This window comes from Monodelphis domestica, chromosome 1, assembly GCF_027887165.1.
Source record: "Monodelphis domestica isolate mMonDom1 chromosome 1, mMonDom1.pri, whole genome shotgun sequence".
Lineage (NCBI taxonomy): Eukaryota > Metazoa > Chordata > Mammalia > Didelphimorphia > Didelphidae > Monodelphis > Monodelphis domestica.
In genome coordinates this window covers 725,622,055-725,647,545 of record NC_077227.1, presented here as the reverse complement: position 1 = coordinate 725,647,545, position 25,491 = coordinate 725,622,055, and the positions used below count along the sequence as shown (strand labels likewise).

Below are 25,491 nucleotides of genomic sequence, written 5' to 3'. Positions count from 1 at the left end.
TTCTGAAAAATGAAGAGAAGGGTCAGTCCATGGACCTTGCCCCGCCCCATTAGGGCGGGCAACGAGCCGGCGGAGTCCGGAGCCATGAACTACAACTTTGCCCTTTGAGACTTCCCTCCGCTCTGAGCCGGACGAGGGGATTGCACAGCCTGCCGGGAAATGTAGTTCCGGAGAGAGGGCAGAGAGCCTGTGGAGCCCGGGACCACGAACTAGAACTTTTGTCCCTTGGCTGCACTAGGACCTGCGAGGATTTTACTTCGCCAAGACAGGCTCCCACAGCTTGCTGGGAAGTGTAGTTCCGACGGGCTGGTGGGCGGGCCTCGCGAGCTACTCAAGGCGCAGGTGCTAACGTGAGGGGAGTTGGAGTAGGGCAGCAGCCGCTGTGGCGGGACTTGGAATGGGTACCGCAGCCTAGGGAGTTGGTGTCGGGGAGCTAAGGCAGGTAGGTGACGGCGGGTCCCGGCCTCGGGCAGGGGGGCGCCCATCTGGGCCCCAGCCGAAGGCCCTCTGGGAACTTACCTTTGGGGCGGCGTGGGGGAGAAGGCTTGACCCTCGGGATGGATACAAAGTAATCTCTCCTCCTGCCTCCGGCTGTGCGTCCTGGACTTTGACCACCGGAAAGAATGGGACTGGGGGCTGCAAGTAGACGCTCTGCTCGTCTCCCTCTGCCAGGGTAGCTTGGTACCTTCTCTGCAGCTTGAGGGCTTCACCCCTTGGAGTCCTGGCCCCTTTGGGCAAGCTTTCTCAAGCCGTTCTCAGATGCATTAGATTAAGTAGGACTGCGAAGGAAGCCAATTACGGAGAAATGTATTTATAAATCCACTTCTAAAGCCCAGCAAGTTTGCCCATAGAAGTGGCTCCTCAGCTCCTCCGTTAGACTGTGAGCTCTTTGAGAGCAGGGGTTTTCCCTTTGCACCCCCAGCCCTTGGAACCTGGCCATCCCGTAAACTTTTAAGCATTTTCTGCCCACCTGGCTAAACTCTGAGATGACACGGAGTTGGGGGTGGGAGGAAAAAGGAGGCTTTTGCCTTCTAGGAACGGCCGTTCTAATGGGAGAAACCAGATTAGAATAGATGAAAGGCAGTCTTAGAAGGGAAGGCATTAACAGCTGGGGCGGCCTGGCAAAAGTTTTCTCCAGAAAGGGGTATTTTGACTAATTCTCAAAGAAAGGCAGCCAGTGCAGGAAACCATGGGGTGGAGGGAACAGCCTGGACAAAAGTGTGGAGGTGGGAGATAGAACGTTGTAGGTGGGAAATGGCAAATATGCCAGTATAGGACTGAAGAGGGAGTGGAGGGGAGAAATGTATAAAATGTATAAAAAGACTGGAAAGATTATGGGGGGGGGGGTGTCCGTTTGCTTTATATGTCAAATTGGAGTTTGTAGACTGGTGATTTTGCAACTCTGCCTCAGGAATCCAATTTATAAGCAAGTAAAGGCAGTACCTGCTGATGTCAGTGGCCCTCTTTGCAAACAAAGGATGAGCAATAACAAGAATAGGGAGCTAGTGGGCTCTATCAGGATGGGGAATGACCGGGTCAGACTACAGTTTTAGGAAAATTCTGTTAGTGGAAAATAGATTGGAATAGAGAAAGATTTGAAGGAATAATCCCAAGTATGAGTGGAGAAAGGGAAAAATATAAGCCGTGCTGTAGAGGCAGAAAATAATACATTAAAGATGGACAATTCTTTATTTTTATTGTTACCTATTTTTAATTTTTTTATTTTATATTTGTATTTATTTTAAGTTATTTGACCCCTACAACAACCCCATGAGGTAGCTACTGTCATCTCCCTTTGCAGATGGATAAACTTAGACTTAGAGGGCTGAAGTGACTTCCCCATAGTCACAGAGCTTAAGCATAAGGTTTGAAGGGAGGCCTTCTTGACTCCCAAGTCTGGATGGCCCCAATTCAGTTTTTTTGGGTTTTTTTTCCCATTCTGAGAGTGAACTTTTGAAAGATGACACCAGCTAAAACAGTGCCTTGCTGATAGGAATGGCTGGTATTTGTTTATTTGGAATGAGGTCCAGAGGGCACAGGTGAAATGGAGCCCATCATGTTCCTGAGGCTGGGGACCCCCGTGTCTGGGGTCACCCCTTGGCTCTGCGTCCTGTCACCACCTGTGCCTTGGAGAAGTCCTCGAGCCTCTCGTGACCCGTTTTCTCCGATGAGCATTGTTTGTGGGCTCAAGCCTCGGTGCCTCTTGTGTGATGTGGGGAATTTAAGGTCTCTGGAGAGCTGAGTCTGGATCCTCTTGCTCTCCCCAGCCATTGCCCCATCCCAGAGAACATGGCAACTCCCCCAGGCTTGGCCTCAGCAGGGACTGATGGGAATTTATGATTCTAGCCCTGTGGCTGCTTTGTTTGGTGTTCATGGGAACGGTACCCTCCGGGGGATTTTGTTTCATGCTGTGAATGCCTTGGAGATAGCCCGAGACACTGGAGTCAGCCTTTCCCCCTCCTTAGCGCTGGCATCTCTGACCTAGCCCCCCCCCCCCTTACAGGGATGTTTTCTCCCATAGGAGACAGGTCCATGCTCCTCTGGGCAACTCCCCTCATCCTGCCGGTCGTGCTTCGTTTATTGATTTGTGGAGCCCCAGATTCTGATTCTGGGGAGGGCCCAAATCTCAAAGGAATCCGGTATTACATCCCCAGCTCGAAGCCCTCCCATGAGGAGGACCCCCCCCCCCAGCTCCCAAGGTTGGGAAGCTTCTCCCACCATCAGCTCTACTTTCCCACATTGCCACGTTGCCCAGATAGAGCAAGTGCTTCGTTCCAAAGTCGGCACGTGTTCAGATACTTGAAGACTGTGACCTTGTCCCCCCGCGGGCTTCTCTGCTTCGGGCCCAGCTTCCTCCCTTCCCGTTGTCTGCGATCCAGATTCAGGAGCCTTCCCCATCCTGCCTGCCCGCCCCTGGGCTGGGCTCTCCCCTTTGCCGCAGGTCCTGCGTCTGAATTCGGGGCTCCTCCTGGGTACGATGAGGGTTGAAATGGAGGAGAAGGGTCCCCTCCTCACTCTGAAAGCCTGCTCTCGGTGGCTGGGTCCCCGAACAACTGCGGGCACGCGCTAGCACCCTACCTCACCCATGCTGTCCGCAGCTGGTCAGTATGTAGATGACGTCACTTATCTGATGACAATTCCCATTGGGAGAGTCTTACCCTGGCCCGGCCATCAGATCTGAGGCTGGGACTCTTCTCCCCCTGGGGCCAGTGCAGAATCGCAGAACCTGGTTCCGCTCTCCTCTGCCGGGATCAGTGCCTGGGAGGCCTTGAACAAGTCCCTTGGCCACCCCTGTTTCCTTGTCTGAAAGGAAGAGATGGAAAGAAATGCCCTGCAAGGTCCCCCCGACCCCAGCGTCCTGCTGTCCCTCCCTAGAGGAGGAGCGGGAGGGTCTGAGCCAGTTTCGAGGACGTGGGTTTTTGCCTCCTCTCTGTGGCTGGGTTACTTCCTTTCCAGGCCCGGCCTGGACGATGTCTTCTACAGGCCTCCCTGCTGAGGTATCATTGGAGTAGGCTACGGCTTGGTTCTACCCAATGCGCCGCTTTCCTTGCTGCTGCGGATTGTCCCTGGCAGAGATGAATGTGAGATCGGGATGTTCGCTGATTTGCAGCCTCCCCGGGAGGTTGATGGTCAGGTGTGACTGATCTTCCAGCCACGGAGCACCGTTTTCCCCGTTTATTACAAACTACTGTTTAAAAACAGGAGGTCTTAATTGAAGTTCACTGGCAGCTGAACAGCAGTTCCGTCTTTCTCATGTGATCTCATCTGGGCTTTTCTTGGCAAAGACACTGGAGACGTTTGCCAGATGAAGAAAGAGAGGCCAGCAGAGGCAGGTGACTGGCTCAGGGTCACAGAGCTCGAAAGTGTCTGAGGCCGGATTTGAACCCAGGACCTCCCCTCTCTAGGCCTGGCTCTCAATCCACTGAGCCACCCAGCTGCCCCCTTGGGCATCAGTCTTATGGATTTTGCGGATCATGGAATCTGGATCCCATTAAGGAGTCCTGAGTTCAGGGGGCTGGTGAGGGGCTGGTATAATGAGCCAGCCTCAGCCGCCCGAGGAAGGACAAGGCACCGAGGTTCTCGCTGCTCCTCTTTGTGGCTTTCCTGTCCCAGCAAAGGGAGGGAAGGAGGCAGCCTGGCTCCCCTTCCTGTGGGCACCTGCCTCAGCCACGTGGTAACCTGGGGGCGGACTGTGGGCACGCCTTGAGGGAGGCCTGGGCAGAGGGGAGGCTGCCTCGGGTTATAACTGACCTCTGGGAAGGAGCAGATCAGGGAAGGCAGATATGGGCCTGGGCAGCCCCGCCGTCCTGTCCTCTGGCTAGTCACCCCTCCTGTCCTAGACCATTGCTCCAGAGGGTAACATGAGTTTGCTTTTGATTGCAGGGTAAAACGCAGTAGTCCCAGCCTGCTTCTGTGGCTACATCACAGGGTGATGTTGGCGCTGGCAGAACGGAATCCGCAGGCCACTTGGGTCTGAGGGCCTGGCTACTCGATCCTGGGAGTGGTTCAGTCCTTGTGATGTAGAAGAGCAGATCCAAGTCACCCAGATCAGGGCATCATCTGGAGGTTCCAGGAGCAAGCCGACTCCCACAGCTCTGGCTGGCTGGGAACCATGAAGTGATCAGCTGGTGATTTCTCAGCAGTCTGGTTTTTTCAGCCTCGGTGCCCCTGAAAAGACGGGAACCTTGATTTTCTCTCTCACCTGTGGCTTCTTCATTTCTGGCCATGTCATACTGAGTTCTCCAGGCTCCCCTAAAGGAATTCTGTTGAGACATGAACGAAGGAGATTGCCACCCCCAAGATGGGGAAGAGAAAGAAGATGGACAGGTAAGTGCTCTTCCCTGGGGGCCAGAGTAGTAGAGAACATGATTTTTTTTTTGAGAATATGATTTTTTTATGCAAATGGAAGATAAAACATCTACTGCCTATAGGGAAATTCAAGTTTTCTAACTCATTTACCATTTAAACCCTTCTCCTGCCTAGGAAGCTCTTCCTTTTTGAGGAATTTACTCTAGAGCCAAGTTCAATTCATCAGACACTTAGTAAGCATCTCATTTGTGTAGAGGGCTGTGCTAAGTATTGGGGAAGAAATAAAGTTTAGGCAAGACTTAATCCCTGCCCTCCTGGAATTTAAAGTCTAATTTTCTATTCCTATAGTTTTGCTCCTACATAATTTTTTGGGTGAGAAACCTGAAACAGATCCATTTGTCCCCTGTTGTTTGCGCTGCCATATTTCTGTGAAACACCTCTCAGTTTGTTTTGAAACCTCTTCATTCTCTGGTGTCTCTGATTGAGACCATCAGCCACTTTCTTGCTCAGTCTTGCTTTAAAATCTTCCAATGTTTCTGGTTACAGTAGCCAGTCCTTAGATAAAGCTGTCTCTGTTGGTCCATTTGTTTAGTTAGCTTCTCTGTAGCAGGATAAGTGATTTGCTCCAAGGATTCCTGGTTAAGTCTTTGAAATCTTGATTGAGTTAAATCAGATAAGAGATAAAAATGATTGCTAAAATGAGACCTAGAAAAATATAGAAACTACAGGGGATTGTTCATAGTGTGTTTCCTCACCCATAAAACAAAGGCATTGAAGCAGATAACCTTGGAAATTCCTTTCGGTTCTATATCTATGAAGTTATTATTTCTGTGCCCAGAAACCAAGAGGCAGAAGAAGAACAAAAAACAGTCCCTGCTTGCCAGGGCTTAGGGAAAGCTAACATGGTCTGAAAATGGTTTAATAAATAGAGGGCAGCTCGATAGTTTAGTGGATTGAGAGCCAGGCCTAGAGATGGGAGATCCTGGGTTCAAATGTGGCCTTAGACACTTCCTAGAAGTCACTTAACTGTCATTGCCTAGCCCTTACTGCTCTTCTGTCTTGGACCCAGTACTCAATGTTGATTCTAACATGGAAAGTAAGAGTTTAAATAAATAACGAGACAGTGACCTGGATGAGGGAAGGAATAGTCATGCTGTACCATGACCTGGTCAGGCTGTGGCCAGAGGATCTTCTAGATCCCACATTTTAGGAAATGTTGATGGACTGGAGTGTGTCCAGAGGAGGGTGGTCAGGGCTGTCATGTAACCCCTGGTCAAAGAAAGCAGGGACGTTTACAAAAGAGAAAACTTAGGAGGCACCAAGAAGTGGTGAGGGCAGACAGCAGAGCGGCTCTCAAAACTGAAAAGGCTGTGAAGACGAAGAGAAATCCCCCTCATCTTGTTTCATCCTGGAAGGCAGAACTTGCCATGGGGGGGGGGGGTAGAGAGGCAGATTTTTGCCAAAAAGAAGGAAAACGTCCCACCAGAGTTCTCTTCAAGCCTCAGAGAGAGTGAGCTTCTCATCCCTGCACAACTTCAGGCAGAAACTGGACACTGAGGCAGGCAATAAACGTAAATTCATCACATGCTAAGTGTCAGACCCTGGGCTAAGTTCTAGGTATACAAAAAGAGGTAAAAGAGAGTCTCTGCCCTCAAGGAGCTCCCAGGATAACTGGGGAGACCATGAGCTGAGTAAAAGATAAATAGGAATTACAGAGAGAAGGCCCCAAATAAAGAGCAGCGGGGGAAGACTTCCTCTAGAAGATGGGATTTTAGCTGGGACTTAAAGGAAGCTCTGGAAGCCAGTCGGCAGAGAGGAGAGCAAAGAGGACGTCCACGTGTGGGGGCAGCCTTGCCAGGAGCCAGAGACAAGGCTGCCTCGTTTGGGGAACAGCCAGGAGCCGAAGGTCGCCATGGCACAGTCAAGATGCATTGGGTCTGGGCATCAATTGAATCAGCACTCAGAGTAAACCGATTCCTCTCTCCTTTTCCTTTAGGCGATGAGAACTTCCGACGAGGCCTCTCTGCAAATGGATGAGCAAGACAGCTTCCTTCCAGCCATCAGATGCGTTCCTGTGGGTGCCTCTCCCTGGGCTACTTCTGAGCTTTTGTAGCACCCACGAGGCAGTCAGCCAATGAAGTCTTTCCTGTCCCATATCCCTGACCTCTCCCAGCTACCTCTTGCAATCGCACAGGCTTTGAAGTTCCCTTTGGCCTTCTCCATCAGGAAGACTGGCTTCTGTCCCAGAAATCAAGGGGCCCTTTGGGGGAAAAAATCATTCCGTTCCTTTGATTTGTCCCAGGCGGGCCCTCTGCTGTGGTGCTGGCTCTGGAAGTTCCGAGCCCTCCCCCCTTCAGATGGCCGGCCTCCTAGCCTGCCATCGCCCTCAGGGCGCCCACTAGCCTTTCTAAGCTGCTACTTCCTTAGCTATAAAATGGGACATGGAAGCAGCTTGTCTGCCTTCACTAAATAGGAAGGAGTGTAAAAGGATCCGGTCCCAAGTAAAGAGCTTTCTCAAAGGGCAGCTGGGGGCTCGGTACGTAGAAAGCCAAAAGAATCAGAGCAAGACACAAGGAGGCTTCGAGCATTGAAAAGGAGACTTGGGGTGGGAAACCTGGAGGTTTGGGGTGTCATGGCTGTAGTTTAAACTCAGTTCAAAGTGCGAAAGACACCGCGGGGCTCCTCAGAACTAGGGGTCCTCTGGGGATTTCCCCTTGCCTCTGCACCTTTCCTTCCGAGGAGCAGGCTTAGAACGTGCGGGAAGCGGGGCACTTCGAGTGCTTTGCTCCATCCTGACACGAACGTCTCTGCTCCGCAGATCTCAGCCCTGAAGTACCGGACCGTCCTCCAGGCTCTGACCATGGAAGACAATGAATTGGAGCCGGCTGGTAAGCCTTTGGGCACCCCCAGACAGCCTCAGTCTCTTTCAGGATGAGCGTGGCCTGAATGGGGCTGTTCCTCGTCAATGTTGCTCCTTGCAGGGTATTTTATAGGCTTCCCTCTGTTCCCTGAAGATGATAATGACCCTGGGCTAGTGAATCAGAATCCTGGGCTCTGCCCCTGATTTCTTAGGTTACTTTGAGCAAATGATTTAATTTCTGTATCTACTTCTCAGTTTCTGAAATAGGAATAATAATGGTTGGGTGGAGCAGATATGATGTCTCTGGAAGCCCTTTGGAGAAAAGCTCTAGGGAGCAGCTAGGTGGCTTAGTGGATTGCGATCCAGGCCTGGAGAGGAGAGGCCCTGGATTCAAATGTGGCCTCAGAGATTTTCTAGCTATGTGGCTCTAGGCAAGTCATTTAACCCCCATTGTTTAGCCCTTAAACTTACCCCTCTTTTGCCTTGGAACCAATCCACCGGATTGATTCTAACTTGGAAGATAAGGATTAAAAAAAGAAATCAAGTTAGCCTGACACATACTCTGGTTTAATGAAGCCACGCTAACTCTTTGTAAGTATTGCTTCCTTTTCCAGATGTTCCCTGATCCTCCCTTTTAGAGTATATTCTAGCATTTTTTTTAAGAATTAAAAATAAGGCTCATTGGTCTATAGTTGGTAGACTCCATTCTCTTTTTAAAAAGTTAGGGAGGTGTACCTTCTCTAGGCCTATTTTCTTTTCTCCACAATCTTTCTTTTTAAGAATATTTTTACTGCTTATTGCTTCCCCCCGACCTTATGTCATGATCATTTTCTGGTAACCATATCTCCACTATAGAACCCTCCTTGGTGACAAAGAGAAGCCTTTAAGAGGAGAAAAGGATGTTTCATCATTAGGTCTCTGGATGCAGGATTTTCATTATATTTAATGGAATTCTTAAGTTTCTTAATGATGTTTTTCGTTACATTTTTAAAAAAAAAATCCTTACCTTCTGTCTTAGAATCAATACCGTATAATGGTTCTAAGGCAGAAGAGTGGTAAGGGCTAGGCAATGGGGGTGAAGTGACTTGCCCAGAGTTACACAGCTAGGAAGTGTCTGAGGTCAGATTTGAACCCAGGACCTCCTGTTTCTAGGCCTGGCTCTTAATCCACTGAGCCACCTAGCTGCCCCCTTTTCTTTACACTATTGTTCTGTGATATAATGGTTCAGCACCATCCCTTTGGAATTATTTCTCTACAGTCTCAATCTTAAGATATTCCTGGCTTTCTTTGCAAAATTTTGCTTTTGAGATCCTTCCTATCCTTTTCCTGGACCTGTTAAAATCATTTTTAGCCCCTAAGAATATAGTTCCTCTGAACCAAGTAATGCAGGTTCATTGGGGGCACCTAGGAGCTCTTTTACAATGTCCTTATTTATTTGGAGAATCACTTCTGTTAACTCTTTCCCTTTCAGTCCAAAGATTATTCTTTTTGCCAATGAAAGCAAAAACAACAATTAAATCATTGCCTTCTCTCTGTTATGGAGCTCGTGATCCAGTATGGACTGATTGGTGATCCTTCTGCTTTAACTCTCCTTTATTCATTTGACCTGAGGGCCAGGCCCCATTTTGGAATCCATCCTTTGCTATCTGCCCTTGCTCCCAAGTTCTGTGCATATCATCTTAATTAACGGGAGCTTAATAATTGCCTTCTGTGTGTTAGCCCCTGTTCAAGGTCTTGGGGACTTTAAAGACAAAATGGGATGCCCCTCTCCTCCGAAAACTTGCATTCTAACAGGGGAATATGCCCCACATAGGGGAGTGGGACTAGGGATAGGTTCTTATGCTTGGCTGTTACGGAGATTATACCCAGAGAAGTGGATTGTTGCCTCCATTCTAGTCATAACTTTGAAAACCTGCAGGTATGAGTGTCAAGAGAAAGGAGATTTTGGCTGCAGAGCTGATGACAGTCTGCTTGTCCTGTGTAAATGCTGTTGTCCTGAAAGATCAAAGGATAGGATAGTCTTAGCTGATTATTTTTACTCTTCCAAACAGTCTACTCAGCACCAGTTTAGATTCTTAAAATCTAAATGTAGGTTAGTAAATCCCGTGTGCTTCCCTTTTGGTCTTTTCAGACACCATCCCCTTATTCTTGAGATATTCCTGATGTTCCCTGTCTGTGAGACCCTCACTGGCTTTTCCTCAAACCCCTTAAAATCCTGGCTGCTTGTCAGTCTTGCCTGCTTTCCTTTCCTTCCTGTCCCTCCAAAGCTCCCATTTCCATCCCATCAGCCATGTTCTCCTTTGAGTGGGCGTGAGTGCAGGATAGGTGTTCCATTCATTGGCTCTTTCATCTGTTAAGGGATGAAATTATCGTTAAGGTAATTGAGGAGATCATATGCATTTCCCTTGTGGCAGAGAGGGAGCTCTAGTAGACACCTGAACAGGTGAGGCCCTCCATCACTCGTATAGTGTGCGTCTGCCAGGTTTCTCTTGCCTTCCTCTGACCAGGTGATCTGCAGTGCATCCTGACCATAGATTTGCTCTTTTTCTGCCTCTATTAGTTTGCTGGAGGTTTTTTTTCCCTAAAATGCTGGGGGTTCACAGGTGGCTTGAAGGTGCAGTTTGGGCATACCGTCTCAAAGGTTTGCCAACACTGGTCTATACCTAGTTTCTGCCATATTATTTTCTACTTTTTCCCTACAGTTTTTTCCCCCCTGGGTTATACAAATATTAGCATGCAAAACACATTTCCATATTGTTCATTTTTGTAAGAGAATAATTATATAAAACCAAAATCCCAAAATAAAAACCCAAAAATCTAAAGTGAAAAATAATTTGCTTTCATCCATATTCCAACTCCAATAGTTCTTTCTCTGGAGAGAGATAGTATTCTTTGTCATAAGACCCTCAAAGTTGTTCTGGATCTTTGTATTGCCGATAGTAGCTAAATCTTTCACAATATTCCTCTAAACAGTGGTTTTCCTGGTTCTGCGTATTTCACTCTGCTTCAGTCCATGAAGGTTTTTCCAGCTCTTCCTGAAATCAATTTGTTCATCATTCCTTACAGCACAAAAGTATTCCATCACCATCATAGACCACAGTTTGTTCAGCCATTCCGTAATTGATGGACATCCCCTCAATTTCCAATTCTTTGCCACCACAAAAAGAGTTGCTATAAATATTTTGGTACAAGTAGGGCCTTTCCCAATTTTAAAAATCTTTTGGGATGCAGACCTAGTAGTGGTATTCATAGATAGACTTTGGGCATAGTTCCAAATTGCCCTCTTGAATGGTTGGATCAGTTCACAAATCCATCAGCAATGCATTACTACCCCAATTTTGTCATATCCCTTCCAACATTTATCTGAGATGTGTGAAGTGGTAACTCAGAGTTGTTTTAATTTGCATTTTTCCAATCAAGAATGATTTAGAACATTTTTATCATATGATTATTGATAATTTTGCTTTCTTCATCTGAAAATTCTTATTCCTAACCTTTGACCATTTGTCACTTGGGGAATGGCTTCTATTCTTATAAATTAGACTTGTTTCCCTTCTAATCTTGGTTACATTGGTTTTGTTTATATATTCAATATATATTCAAATATATTCAAAATTATTATCATTTTGCATCTTGTAATGTTCTCTGTCTCTTGTTTAGTCATAAATTCTTCCCTTCTCCATCTATCTGACAGTTTGCTTTGCTCCCCTAATTTATTTATAGTATCATCCTTTATATATAAATCATATACCCATTTTGACCTTTTCTTGGCATAGGATATTGGTCTATACCCATGTGGGTGAAGACATGGCACTCTTGCCTTGGTGTGCCAGAGGGGGCTGCTCTGTTCCCCCTCTCTACCACACCTGAGGACAATGTCCATATGCCCCTCCCCTCTGCCCAGCAGCCCAATTTGAGCACTTCCTCCCTTTACTCTATGAGGTAATTCTGGGGGCTCACAGGTGGCTTGAAGGTACAGTTTGGGCATATAATCTCAAAGGTTCGCCATCGCTGGTCTATACCTATTTTTTGCCCTGTTGTTTTCCAGTTTTTCCCTACAGTTTTTGTGAAACACTAGGTTCTTATCCCCAAAGCTGGGATCTTTTGGCTTGTCAAACACTAAAATTGCTATGGTCATTCACCCCTAAACTATTCCATTGATCCACCATTCTATTTCTTGGCCAATACCAGATTGATTTGATGTTTGCTACTTTGTAGTACAGTTTGAAATCTGGTACTGCTGGGCCACCATCCTTCACTTTTTTTTCATTTATTTCCTTGATCTTCACCTTTTGTTCTTCCAGATGAATTTTGTTATTACTTTTTCTAGTTCTATAAAATAATTTTTTGGTACTTTGGTATGGCACTGAATAAGTAAATTTATGTAGAATTGTTGCTTTTATTTTGCTTTTATTATATTAGCTTGGCATGAGCAACTCATGTTTTTCTAGTTGTTTAGATCTGACCTTATTTGTGTGAAAAGTGTTTTGTAATTGTGTTTGTACAGTTTCTGTGTTGTTCTTGGCAAGTAGATACCCAGGTATTTTATATTGTCTAGAGTTGTTTTTAATAGAATTTATCTTTCTAACTCTTGCCGTTGGACCATGTTGGTAAATATATAGAAATGCTGATATTTTATGTGAGTTTATTTTGTATCCTGTGCTAAAGTTATTATTTCAACTAGTTTTTTAGGTGATTCTCTAGATTCTCGAAGTATACCATTATATTATCTGCAAAGAGTGATAGTTTAGTTTCCGCTTTACCTACTTTAACTCCTTAGATTTCTTTTTCTCCTCTCACTACTAAAGCTAGATTTCCAGAACAATATTAAATAATAGTGGTGATAATGGACATCTTTGCCTCATCCCAATCTTATTTGGGAGGTTTCTAACCTATTTCCATTGCATATGACATTTGTTGATGGTTTTAGGTAGATACTACTTATCATTTTATGGAAAGGACCATTTATTCCTTTACTACTAGTGTTTTTCATAGGAATGGATGTTGTATTTTGTCGAAGGCTTTTTCTGCATCTATTGAGATAATCACATGATTTCTGTAAGTTTGGTTATTGATATGATCAATTGTACTGATAGCTTTTCTAATATTAAACCAGCCTTGCATTCTTGGTAAAAATCCTACCTGGTCAGAGTGAATGATCCTTGTGATATATTGTTTTAGTATCTTTTCTCTTTACTTGAGATTTTTGCCTAGATATTCAAGGAAATTAGTCTGTGATTTTCTTTCTCTGTTTTTGCTCTTCCTGACTGTGGCATCAGCACCATATTTATGACATAAAAAGAATTTGGTAGTGTTACAATTAAATTAATATATCTACCCAGTTGTTAATTTTATAAAGTTTATTAATAGGAAAGGTATATCAGCATAGTTTAAAATCTCTTTCTTACTCTTAAGTTCTCTGACCACATTTCTCCTATTCTCCATTAATCTTTCTCTCCCTCATCTGTCTCTCCAGCCCTGTGTCTGTCCAAGAAACTCCAGGTATCCCCACCTACTTTCTTTGATTGACGTTCGGACTTTCACTGATGCAAACTCTGATATGTGAGGAATGTTGATGAACTGGGTTGGCTGTCCAGAAGAGGGAAGGGGATAAGATCCCCTCGACAGTAGGACTCCTTTGCCTATTTTGCCAAATAGTTTATATAGTATTATATAACATATAATATAGTATATAGTAGGATTAATCTTTCTTTAAATGTTTGATAGAATTCATTTGTGAATCCATCTTACCTTGGGGATTTTTTCTTAAGGAGTTCATTAATGGTTTGTTTGGTTTCTTTTTCTGAGATGAGATTATTTAAGTATTTTATTTCCTCTTTTATTCACATTGCCAATTTATATTTTTGTAAATATTCATCTGTTTCACCTAGATTGTTAGATTTATTGTTATATAATTGGACGAAATAGCTCCTAAAGGATTGCTTTAGTTTCCTCTTCTTTGGTGAATTCACCCTTTTCATTTTTGATATGTGGTAATTTGATTTTCTTCTACCTTTTTTTTTAAACAAATTAACCGGTGCTCTATTTTATTTTTTATAAAACCAACTCCTAGTCTTATTTATTAGTTCAATAGTTCTCTTACTATTCAGTTTTATTAATTTCTTCTTTGATTTCTAGAATTTCAAATTTAATCTTTACTTGAGAATTTTTAATTTGTTCTTTTTCTAGTTTTTTAGTTGCACATCCAATTCATCTATCTACTTTTTCTCTATTTTATTGAGATAAGCATTTGGAGATATAAATTTTCCCCTAAGTACTGCTTTGTCTGTATTCCATAAATTTTGGTATGTTATTTCCTCAATGTCATTCCCTTTAACAAAATCATCAATTGTTCCTATAGTATGTTCTTTGACCCACCCCTTTTTTAGAATTAGATTATTTTATTTCTAATTAATTGCTAATTTGTCTTTCTGAGGATCTTTATTGATTATAATTTTTATTGCATTATGATCTGAAAAGGATGCCTCTTTATATGATAAATTTACTCCATTTTACCTCTCTTCCCTTTTCTCTTAGTGCAATCCTCTTTTTCACTCCTTGATTTTTTTTGCACACCTAAACAGCTTACTCCTGCATTCTGTGTATACTCCTAACTGCTCTGGTAATGATAAAAATTTTAAATTACTAATGACACTTTTCTATGTAAAAAATATTAATAGTTAAGCCTTATTGAACCTCTTATGTTTTCTCTTTTTTGTCTTTTTTTTGCTTTTCTTGAGTTTTGTATTTGAACATCAGATTTTCTGTTTAGGTCTGGTCTTTTTTATCAGGAATGCTTAGAAATCTTCTATTTTATTAAATGACTGTTTTTTGCCCCTGAAAGAATATATTGAATTTTACTGGATAGATGATTCTTGATTGTATACCTAGTTCCTTAGCCTTCTAGAATATCATATTTCAAGCCTTCTGATCCTTTAATGTAGAAATTGCTAAATCTTGTGTAATCCTGACTGGGGCTCCATGATATTTGAATTGTTTCTTTCTGGCTTCTGTGAATTTTAAAACTACTCCACCCTAATCAGATAGTACTTTAGAAGATCTGATTTAGCTATTTTCTAATCAATAACAATAGAGACACTTGGACTAACAGAATCAGGTCTTGGGCACCCTGCATTTCTCTACCCTCCTTAGTTTAACAAGATTAGGAAGGTCTGCACCAAACTCAAGATTTAATTATCTGAGGAAATGACCTTCAATAGTCACGTGCAGAAAAAGCGGACAGACCCCTGGGCTGTCCTAAGTCAAGCTAAGCTATCATTGGTACAGATGAGATGCAGGAAAGTGATGTAAAACCATCTATATAATGCAGGTCACTTCCTCTCCCTTCCTTTTTCCCTGGAGAGGTGACTCTGGCTGTCAGCTTGCTAGGCATTCCGACAATCTTGGAGTGGTGGCAGTTATTTTGTTTGGGTTTGGCAATGAGTTTGCCCTGGAGCTGATTTCAAGTTCGGGCATCTTGGCTTAGCCCTTTCCTTTTTGGAGTTTAAGCTAACTCCTTCCTCCTTCATACTCCAAAACCTTATATCCTAATTTCCCCAATCAGTACTAGCCAAGTGGGGGTTGGGGGGGAGAAAACCTACTCCTTTCCTTCTTCCTCCTCCTTAATCTCCTCCACTATCAATTAAATCACCATAAAATTTCCAGCTGACTTGGGTGTTTCATTAGGATTTTATAAATAAAATCCTTGGTGACCAAAATAATTATTACATTCAATTTCAACCATAATTTTAAGCTTTACACTTCTTACAGTATTTTCCTCTTGTCCTAGGAGCTTTTGAATTTGGTTATAATATTTCTGGGAGTTGTCATTTGGGGATTTATTCTAAGAGGTGATTGGTGGATTCTTTCAGCTTCTATTTTACCTTCTTGTTCAAGAATATCATGGCAGTTTTCCTTGATAATTTCTTAAAATATGGTGTCTGGGCTTTCTTTTTTTTTTTTGGTAAATCATGTCTTTCAGTAGTCCAATATTTCTTAAGATTGTCTCTCCTAGATCTATTTTCCAAGTTAATTTTTTTAAAATGAAAAATTTCATGTATTCTATTTTTCCTATTCTTTTGATTTTGTTTGATTGTTTCTTGATGTCTTATGAAGTCATTAATTTCTATTTGCCCAATTCTGATTTTTAAGGAATTATTTCCCTCCACAAGCTTTTGAAGCTCTTTTCCCATTTGGTTATGTATGCTTTTTATGGAACTCTTTTCTTCATTATATTTTTGTGCCTTATTTTCCTTTTGACCAATTCTGCTCTTTAAAATTTATTTTCTTTTTTACATTGCCTTCCTTTCTCTTTCTCATTCTTATTCTGGCTCTCTTATTTGATTTTTGAAATCTTTTTTTTGAGTTCTTCCTGAGCCTGAGGCTAATTCCCATTTTTCTTTAAAAATTTTCATGTGGTTGCTTTGATCTCACTATCCTCTTCTGAGTCTATGTCTTTCTCTTCTTTGTCTCCATAAAAATTTCCTATGTTTAGGTGTTTCATTTTTAGGTGCTTATTCATTTTCCTAACCCTTCTTCTTTTAAAAAAAAAACGTTTACTTCTATCTTAAATGTGGGCTCTGTTCTCAGTGTAGAGGCTGCACTCTCTTAAACTTCAGTTTTTCCTTGCTCTTACCCTCAGCTTTCTTTCTGGATTTTCCCATCACAGACCACAGATCTCCCCAAGTCTGTGTCCTGAGCCTCCTGGGGCCCAAGTCAGATTCTTACTGTGTGGTGCACCCCCCGCCCTTTTGTCTCCAGACCCCTGTGATAAGATTCATGAGACTCCAAGTAAGGCCATCCCTGCCTTTGCTGGACTCAGAAGCCATCATTTCTCTATTTTAAGTCATCATTTAAACCTAAATTCCCCTCAGACACCAGCTTTTTGACTTCTCTTTCCAGATCTCTCTGTTTTATTATAAACTTAATCCTCAACAAATACAGACATTTAAATAAACAAAGAAGAACCCAAAGAGATGGAAGAGATGTCTTCCATCCTTCTTTCTCAGAGCTATCTGTTCAGGGAAGGCAACCTCTTACAGTGGAACAGAGCCAGAGGACCTGCCTCTTGCACACACTTCCTCTGTGATATTGGACAAATCCCAGAGCCTCCCTGAACCTGTCTCCTCTGAGAAATGAAGCAGGAGGACCAGAGCGCCTAGAGTCCTCTCCAGGTGGCTCTCTGGGTCCTCCTTCACTCAGGTCTCTTTCTCAGAGCCCTCAGGCTCTCCCCGGACAGACCATACACTTCCTTACAGGCCCTTGTCTCGACTCCTCTCCTCTCAGCTCCCGCCCTCTCTCCCCTCTTCCAGAGGAGAGGTCCAAGCATCAGGCACTTTGAGTGTCGTGGCCCGAGGGTGGCAGCTACTCTCGCCCTCTCTCTGTTCCTCGGTGGCCTGAGATTGGGGCCTGCTCCACCCCAAACTGGCCTTGGAACTTCCTAGGGATTGTCCTGCCTCTGAGCTGATGCTCGCGCCCCTGGCATTGCTCCGCTTCTGCCCAAGCCAGGATGTCAGCCCCGGGCCTTCTGGTCCCCCTCACCACTCTGCACGTCCTGGGCCCCTCCGCTCAACTCTGTGCGTCCGGCCTGAGGCGCCGAGGACCCAGGGCTTCCGTCCTAATTGGCGGCTCACAGGCCTGAAAGCGCACCTCCAAAGACCCGCCGTTGGGCAGCCGTCTCCTGGGTGCAGGGGGCGATGCTTGTCCCCCGGGGGCTGGAGGGGAGCGAGGCCCTGGGATCCAGTGGGAACCAGCTCTGCCCGTTGGGCCACGCCTGGGGGGTGGATAGAAGAGGTCGAGGTCTGCCGCGTGACGGGGCCCCTTTGCTCCTGCGTGCAGGTGATAGTGCCGAGATGCTCAGAGCCCAGGAGGAATGGGAGGCTGTGGAAGACATCCAGCCAGGAGCAGGTAAGGGCCCGCCCCAGGCTCAGCTGGGGTGGGGGCCGCCTGGCCCAGCAGGGCCCCTTCCTGTGAGTCCCCAGCCAGCGTCGGCCCAGAAGGGGAGAGGGAGCCCTCTTCAGGTCTTGCCTCCCAGCTCCCCTGGCCTGGGGTCCGAGTGCCTCTGGCTGACAGCCCGGCAGAGCTGGGAGCTGGGCCCTGGGGGGATGGAGGGCGAAGGGAGCCCCAGCCCTGCCTCAGGTCCTTCTAGAGCGAGGCCCCACCTGTCTGCTAGCGCACGAGCACGAGGTGGGCATCCGAGACAATGGCCTCGGCCGAGGGCGGCCTTGGGGGTGTTCTCAGAGCTCAGGAGGCAGCCTGGCGGGGTCGGGGAGGGGCTTGTCCTGGCCTGTAGCCCTCGTGCCCCGTGAGTCGGAGAGTGCTACGAGCCCGAGTGCGAATCCTGGATCTGGATCTTCTTTTGTCCTCAGGGGGCCGGGAGAGCCCACACAGACCCGGGAAGCTAATTTCCTTCAGCGAGGCCCTCGAGCACTTCCAGACGGCCGACCTCTCCACTTGCAGGGTACGGCCGTAATGCGGTTAAGGCTAAGCCGGCTTCTCTCCGGCCTCCAGGATGGCAGCCCAGGGCTGTGAGCAGCTGGCCGGGCAGGACGGAGCCCTCGTGTGCGGGGCTGCCCCAGAGGATGCGGCCCGTGGGACGGCAGGAGGAAGGGGGACGGGGCAGGGAGGCTCCGGGGTGGGCACAGCCGGCCAGCGGGAGCTCGGAGCGCCCGGGTGGGGTGTGGGTCCTAACACGGTCCCCAGAACTGCCGCCGGCCCGCCCGGACGAGGGTCCCCCGGCCCGAGGGATGCAGACACACAGGCGCGCCGCGTTCTAGCAGGACCGACTCCTCTAGGAATTCTGTGGAGTATTTTAGGCATCTGAAACGGATTCTGAGGGGGGCCTGGGGGTCTCAGTAGATGCTCAAGGGGACCCCGACCCAGGAGAGACGAGCGCCCGGCCTAGAGTGCCGCGAGACCCGGTCATTCTTGTCCTGGCCTGCAAGCAGAGAAAGTCGTGGAGCGACTGCCCACCAGGGAGGTCTCTGGCCGGGCGGGCTCTTTTCCCTCCAGGCTGCTCACAGCCGAGGCGGAGTGTCCAGGAGCCCCAAGGGTAGGGGGCAGCCAGGTGGCTTAGGGAGTAGAGAGCCAGGCCTGGGTTCAACCTGGCTTCAGACCCTTCCTGGCTGGGTGACCCTGGGCGAGTCACTTCACTGCCGTGGCCTAGCTTATGGCTCTTCTGCCTTAGAACAGGCACCCAGCCCTGGTGAGAGTTTTAGAAAACCGTCCAGCTGGTCCCGAGCTTTGCTAAGTCCCAAGCGCCAGAGCAGAGTCGGCGAGTGTAAGGAGGAATGTGGGGGGCAGAGCATCTCGGGCGGCTTGGCTCGGGGGTCCTTTCCCAGCTCTGTGGCCCCAAGAGCCCTCCATCCTCGGAGTGGGTCTGGGCGCCTGCGGAGCTCCCCTGCCCACGGCTTCTTGTTTCCCTCAGAAGAGGATCCCGCCAGCGGCTCCCCGGAGGGGCCTCTCGACCTTCTGCAGCTGCCTCTTCGGACCCCCACAGCTACTCGACGGCCTTCAGGAGGAGCGCGACCTAATCCTGGCCATTGCTCAGTGTAAGCGACCTGTGCCGGCTCCGGAGGGCCTTGGTGTCTGGGGGGCTCCCCTGCCCTGCCTTGGGCGGGGGTCTGTGTGGCCATCCCCCCGCCCCCTCCCACCTCAGCAATAAGGCATGAGGACCTCTTCAGAGGGCCGGGCCGGGGGGTGGCCCTCCTCCCCCTCGAGGAGCCCCCTGTAAAGATAATTTAAGAGTTGTGACTTAAAATCTAGATTTAATTGGTCACCAGGGGAAATCCCAAATAAAATCCCCAAGTCATTCTGGTATTTTATGGTAATTTAATTAATATAGAGGGAAGGAATTAAGGAGAGGGAAGGAAGGTAATATAGAATTTGAATTTAAAAATCCCCGCCTCTAGGTCTCTGAAGAAGATTAGAGGCTTCTAAGAGGATAAAGTTGGAAAGTAAAGGAGGAAAACTCAGCTAGAAACTCACCACCGAATCGGACAATAGCTTGTAGCCATGTTAAGATGCCGAAAGGCTCAGCACGCTGCTCTCAACTAACTCTGCACTGCCAATAAGGTGCCAGAGAGAGCAAAAATCCCAAATATATAGACCTTTCACCCTTGTGTCTCCTCCTTTAAACTTTCCTACCTACCAATCACATCAAAGGCTTTCTCCAGGACTGCCCATACTTTTAGTTCTCACCTTCTTTGATTAGATTTTTGAGTTACTTAACACTTCTTTGTTAAGTTCACCTTGTTAGTTACTTGACCTTTTTTTGTTTAATTTAACCTTTATAGGTACTTAATACCTTTTTGTATTAAGATATAAAAATAGACTTAGCTTAAAGTTCCAGCTTCACTATAAGGTGAGAACTAAGTACCTTCATTGTTCAGTCAGGAGTTTACAACTTCGCCTAAAGTAAGGTTTAAGTAGGGTGGAGTAGTTTAAAGTTTACACCCCTCCCCCCCAACGGAGGCCTTCTGTGTCTGTGAGCTAGGCAGCCTAGATAACGAAGACCCCGTGCACAGCCGCGTGCTTCAGACCATCTACAAGAAGCTTACGGGCTCCAGGTTTGACTGTGCCCTCTATGGAGCCCATTGGGAGGAGCTGGGCTTCCAAGGTAAGGAGAGAGGCCAAGCTGGGTGGGGAAAGTGGGCCCTGGGGGAGCAAGGTGGTGAGTGGGCCCTGGGGGAGCGGGCCCTGGAGAGTGGGCCCTGGGGATGCAGGCCCTGAGGAGCAGGCCCTGGGGGAGTGGGCCCTGGGGGAGAAGGGTGGTGAGAGTGGGCTCTGGGGGGGGTGAGCCCTGGGGGAGTAGACCTTCTAGGGGAGCAGGTCCTGGGGAGTGGACCTTGGGGGGGGGTGGGCCTTCTAGGGGAGAAGGATGGTGAGAGTGGGCCTTCTGGGGAAGCAGGCCTTCTGGGGAAGCAGGCCCTGGGGGAGAAGGATGGTGAGTGGGCCATGGGGAAGCAGGCCCTGGGGAGTGAGCCTTGGGGGAGTGGGCCCTCTGGGCCTTCTGGGGGAGCCTCCTGAGGAACAGGCCTTGGGGCTAGCATTAGCATGTGCTCTGGGTCCCCTGGCAAGGGGTAATGGAAGGTGTGCTTTAACTGGCAAATGGACGAGCTTATCCAGGGTTCAGACCCTTCCCTTTGGGTCCAAGGAGGAGGGACGCCCCCAAGCCATCATGCAGCCATGGTCTTGGTCTGCAGAGCAGGGGGCTGGCTGGGGTGACCCACTTGGACTCTCAGACTTGTGCACAGCGATGTGCCGGGCAGGAGCTGGCAGGGAGGGGGCGGGGAGAGGCCAGCCCTCACGGGGCCGCCCTCCCTCCAGTCCTGGGTCCTCGCCCATTCCAGGATCGAACCCTGGCACAGACCTCCGCGGCGCAGGCTTTCTCGCCCTCCTGCACCTGCTCTACCTGGTGATGGACTCAAAGACGTTCCTGCTGGCTCACGAGATCTTCCGGCTCTCCCAGCACCACACCCAGGTGCTTGCGGCTGGTCTGCTGGCCTCAGGGCGCGGCTGTGGACAGGGTGGGAGGGCTCTCCTGGGTCCCAGACTGTGCCGGGGCTCTCTAAGGACTCCCCTGCAGCCTCCCAGATCGCATCTGGCCCTGGTCGTGCCGGGGTCCTCCTCCCCAGCTCCAGCCTGCCCTCGTCCTTGCACTCTCCACCTCCCAGCCTCCCTGAGGGATGTCCAAGGCTGCTTAAAGTGCGCGGAGGCTCCCCGATTCCCTCCTGCCCCCCAAATCACTGTGGGCTCGCTTGGCCGGTTGGTGTTTCGGTCCTCGTGTCTGTCTTCTCTCCCCGGGAGAGTGAGACCGCCGAGGTCGGGGCTTTGTCTTTGCGTCCTGGGCCCGGCCCAGCGGCTGATGCTGGGATCCTGGAGGGAGGGAGGGTCAGAGCTGTCCAGAAGGCAGGGGCCGGCGGAGAGCCCGGGGCCTCGCTCTGGTCCCTGCAGAGGCATCTTTGCCCAAAAGACGAACGTCCTCTGCCCCAGCACCGATGACTAAATCGGGATAAGCCTCCGTTTCTCCCGGAACCTTCTAGAGTGGAAGCCACTTCGAAAACCCATCTCCTGCCCTCTCCGCGTTGGGGACTTTTCTCTTTTATCATCTCTATCTCAGGCTTCCGGAATTCTGCTCCCCTGCCGTTTTCATCTCCACGCTGGGTCGAGTCTGAGGTCTCGAGTTCAAATGCTGCTTTGATTTTTTTTGCCTTTCTTTGGTGACTTTGGTGCCTTTCTTTCCCTCCGTGGGCTTCAGTTTCTTCAACTATCCCAGGAAAGGGTTGGGTGAAATCCTTTTTCAGCCTTGAACCCCACAAGGTTCTGCGCACATTGTTCACACACTAGTGCCTGCTGGCGGCTGCCCCCCTTGTTCCTTATCGTGACCCCTCGTGCAGAGGGCCAACCTGGGGGCCTCGGCTTCCTGCCTGGGCCCTCCCCACGGAGAGCAGCCGGCTGGCCCCCGAAGCCCGGGCTCTGCTCCTGCCGGCTGGAGGGGACCGTGGCCAGGAGCCAAGCCTGGCTTGTCTTCAGTGACCGCTGCCTCCCCTCCCTCAGATCTGGCCTTGGACTCTTCCTAACGGGGCGGCCCTGGGCCAGTCGCTTCGCCCCACCGGCCAGCCCCGGCCACCCGTCTGCCTCGGAACCTGGGACGGCGGGCGAGGGTTTGGCCAAAGGCCCCTTCGGTAATGGCGGGGTCTGAGTAGGGCCTCCGGCCCTCGAGGCGGCTCTGCGCACTCCGTCCTGAGGGCGGCCCTGGGAGGGAGGGCGAGGGTCCGGCACGTCCCCGTTTGACAGATGAGGGGTTGGGGACTGACAGACCTGAGGCTGGGCCCGGAGGCCGGAGAAGCCGGCATCCCTTCGGCCCCCTCCATACGTGGGGCACGTGGAAAGAGGAGGACGGCCCCTCCTCGGCCGCGGTGGAAACGGTCAGTGCTGCCCAGGAGGCCAGCCCGTGGGGGCCGAGCACCGCGGAAGGGCCGAGGCCAAGAGAAGCGAGGCGTCTGCGCCCGAGCCTCGCCGAGCCCCTCACGCTTGGGGAGGCGGCGCGGGGCCGGGCAGCGGGCTCGCAGTCCATCCTGCCCGATGGCCGCAGAGGGGAGAAGGCACCAAGCCGGCTCGCCCCTGACTGCCGTCCTTTCTGTTCCAGCATTTCCCCTTCTGCGTGATGTCCGTGAACATCACTCGCATAGTGATCCAGGCCCTGCGCGAAGAGTGTCTCTCCAAGTGAGTCCCCAGCCTGCTCGCCCCGAGCCTGTCCTTAGCCGGCCTCTGGAGGGCCAAGGCCGCGCCTACCGCCATCGCGGAGCCCGGCTCGGGCAGCAGCCCCGCCTGCCGCCATCTTGGTGGCTCTTAGATGGAGGAGGGGGCGCTTCCTAGCTGTGGAGGTTTCCTTTACGTTCCTGGGGGGAGAAGGCCTCGTCCGGCTTTTTAAAGTCGCTCCTTCCCGTCCCCTGGCTGCCTTGCAGAGAATGCAATCGCCAGCACACAGTCATCGCCGTGGTGAACAGCCTGTACGCGGCCACCTTTCTCCGCCTGGCCCACGTCTGGAGGACCGAGCGGAAGACCATCCTGGACTCCAGCTTTGTTCTTAAAGGTATGCGGCCCCCCGAACTGCAGGGGAAGCTCAGGGGCCTTCGGGCGGACTCCTTGGCGGGGGGGCATCCGCACTGTCTGGCCCCCCATTCCCTGCCGGGCTCCTCTGGAGCCGCCTCCTCTTCTGTCACTTCCTCATTGTCTGCCCCTCCCTCCCGGCTTCCTGCCCCTTTGATCCCACCTTCTCCATTCCAGACCTGGAAGTCCTGGCCAAGAAGAATCCGAAGCAGCTGCTCAGGAGCCTGGAGGCCTACTTGAGCCACGGGACGAATGGGCCGGCCCCGCTGGGCCTGTCGGGTGCCCAGAGCGCCCCCGAGTCCCCCGCCCTGGCCTTCACTGGGATCTGCGACCTGCATCCAGACACCCCCGAGAGGGGCCCACCCGTGTGACTGGACACCCCGAGATCTCTCCTCCGGGAGGAGCTTGCTTAGGCCTGGACGGCCGGCTCTTGGTGGGCACCGTGTTCTCTTGTAGAGGCAGGAGGGCCGGGCAGTACGTGAGCACCACGGGACCTCCCAGGGTGGAGGTGGCCCCTCTGTGTGGCTGCTCTGAGCTGCGGGGCCTCCTACGGTGGAAGTAGCCGCTCTTGAGCGGCGGGGCCTCCCAGGGTGGAAGCAGCCCCTCTGTGTGCCCACTCTGAGCTGTGGGGCCTCCCAGGGTGGAGGTGGCCCCTCCGTGTGCCCGCTCTGAGCTGTGGGGCCTCCCAGGGTGGAGGTGGCCCCTCTGTGTGCCCGCTCTGAGCTTCGGGGCCTCCCAGGGTGGAGGTGGCCCCTCTGTGTGCCCGCTCTGAGCTTCGGGGCCTCCTAGGGTGGAAGTGGCCCCTCTGTGTGCCCGCTCTGAGCTGCGGGGCCTCCCAGGGTGGAGGTGGCCCCTCTGTGTGCCCACTCTGAGCTGCGGGGCCTCCCAGGGTGGAGGTGGCCCCTCTGTGTGCCCACTCTGAGCTGCGGGGCCTCCCAGGGTGGAAGCAGCCCCTCTGTGTGCCCACTCTGAGCTGCGGGGCCTCCCAGGGTGGAGGCGGCCCCTCTGTGTGCCCACTCTGAGCTGCGGGGCCTCCCAGGGTGGAAGCAGCCCCTCTGTGTGCCCACTCTGAGCTGCGGGGCCTCCCAGGGTGGAGGCGGCCCCTCTGTGTGCCCACTCTGAGCTGCGGGGCCTCCCAGGGTGGAGGTGGCCGCTCTGAGCTGCGGGGCCTCCCAGGGTGGAGGTGGCCCCTCTGTGTGCCCACTCTGAGCTGCGGGGCCTCCCAGGGTGGAGGTGGCCCCTCTGTGTGCCCGGCCTGAGCTGCCAGGCCTTCGAGTAGCACGACAGGGCTCCTGCCCCAAACTCAGCCCAGACAGGTGGGGGGTCAGATTTGGGCCTGGGGCAGACGTGCTTCCGGGCCCAACAATCCCATCAAGCAGCAGGAGCCGGAAGAGAAGATGAAGGGAAGAGAAATGGTGGCGATAGCAGCGACCCCTGGGAACCGCACCAGTCCGAAGGGGTCTGGCCCAAGGGAGGCTCGCCTTGGGGTCCCTCACCAGGGACTCCCGCATCCTGCCCCCCTTCTGTGCCACAAAACCATCCCCCCGAGCTGTGGCGTCTTCACAAAGATTGGGGTGGGCCGGGAAGGACCGGCACTCGCATGAGCGGGTTTCCAATAAAGGATCGTCAGCGTTGTAGGATCTCAGTTTTTATTTTCTTTAAATTCATGGTGGCAGCCTGAAAGGGGAGGCAACGATGGCGCTGCCTGGAGATTATTGGGTGCGCTGCCCCTTGGGGTGGGGTGGAGCCGCCTGGGATCCAGTCAGCAGCCCCGAGGGACCCCCTCACTTGAGTCAGGGGAGCCAGAGCTGTGCAGGGACAAAATGGAATTCTGGCGCCCTCTGCGGAAAGAGCTAAGAATTACTCCACACGTGACTTCCCCCTCGGCGCGGTCCTTCACCACTGGCTTTTCCGCCAGGGGCCAGCGAAATAGGCGGCTCCCTTTGAGCGAGCCCGGGGCTTCCCTGGCCCTCGTGCAGAAGGCCTTTGCTGTTGGGCCCCAGGGCTCCCCTTCTCCACTCCATCCCTTCGGTGGCTGTTTCCCACAGCCGGGCCTCTCACCAACCTCTTTGGATGAGGAAAACCTGCAGCCAAACTCCTGCCTCTAAAACTGGCCTGCTGCTCTCTTGGCCTTCCAAACAGGGACTGTAGGCAGCCTTGGCATTGGCTCCAGGCTGATGGGAATTAATTTTCTGAAGGACTCCTGAAGG

General features: G+C 50.3%; 1 protein-coding gene across 4 annotated transcripts; it reads left to right on the top strand.

Moving 5' to 3' along the window:
* The first annotated feature begins 302 nt into the window (after nucleotides 1-302).
* Nucleotides 303-24,916, top strand: ELMOD3 (ELMO domain containing 3). Of its 4 annotated transcripts, XR_008915535.1 has the most exons (13): nucleotides 304-442; nucleotides 4,384-4,827; nucleotides 6,806-6,883; nucleotides 7,628-7,697; nucleotides 17,507-17,575; nucleotides 18,037-18,128; nucleotides 19,095-19,218; nucleotides 20,163-20,285; nucleotides 21,019-21,149; nucleotides 22,818-22,894; nucleotides 23,137-23,264; nucleotides 23,459-24,427; nucleotides 24,465-24,916. XR_008915535.1 is itself a non-coding variant. In XM_056813445.1 (12 exons), exons 2-12 carry the CDS (start codon nucleotides 4,774-4,776, stop codon nucleotides 23,650-23,652), a joined length of 1,137 nt encoding a protein of 378 aa, XP_056669423.1. In that variant the 5' UTR covers nucleotides 303-442; nucleotides 4,384-4,773; the 3' UTR covers nucleotides 23,653-24,916. The 4 variants fall into 4 exon arrangements, 3 of the variants coding, with proteins under 3 accessions (XP_056669423.1, XP_007477842.2, XP_056669427.1); XM_056813445.1 differs by having other exon boundaries at nucleotides 303-442; nucleotides 19,098-19,218; nucleotides 23,459-24,916; XM_007477780.3 differs by having other exon boundaries at nucleotides 315-442; nucleotides 23,459-24,916.
* The last annotated feature ends 575 nt before the right edge of the window (nucleotides 24,917-25,491 follow it).

Coding starts and splice junctions, on each gene's coding strand:
- ELMOD3 (XM_007477780.3), top strand. CDS start 4,774: ATGAACGAAGGAGATTGCCACCCCCAAGATGGGGAAGAGAAAGAAGAT. Junction 4,828..6,805: donor AAGAGAAAGAAGATGGACAG/GTAAGTGCTCTT, acceptor CTTTTCCTTTAG/GCGATGAGAACTTCCGACGA. Junction 21,150..22,817: donor TCTCCCAGCACCACACCCAG/GTGCTTGCGGCT, acceptor TTTCTGTTCCAG/CATTTCCCCTTCTGCGTGAT.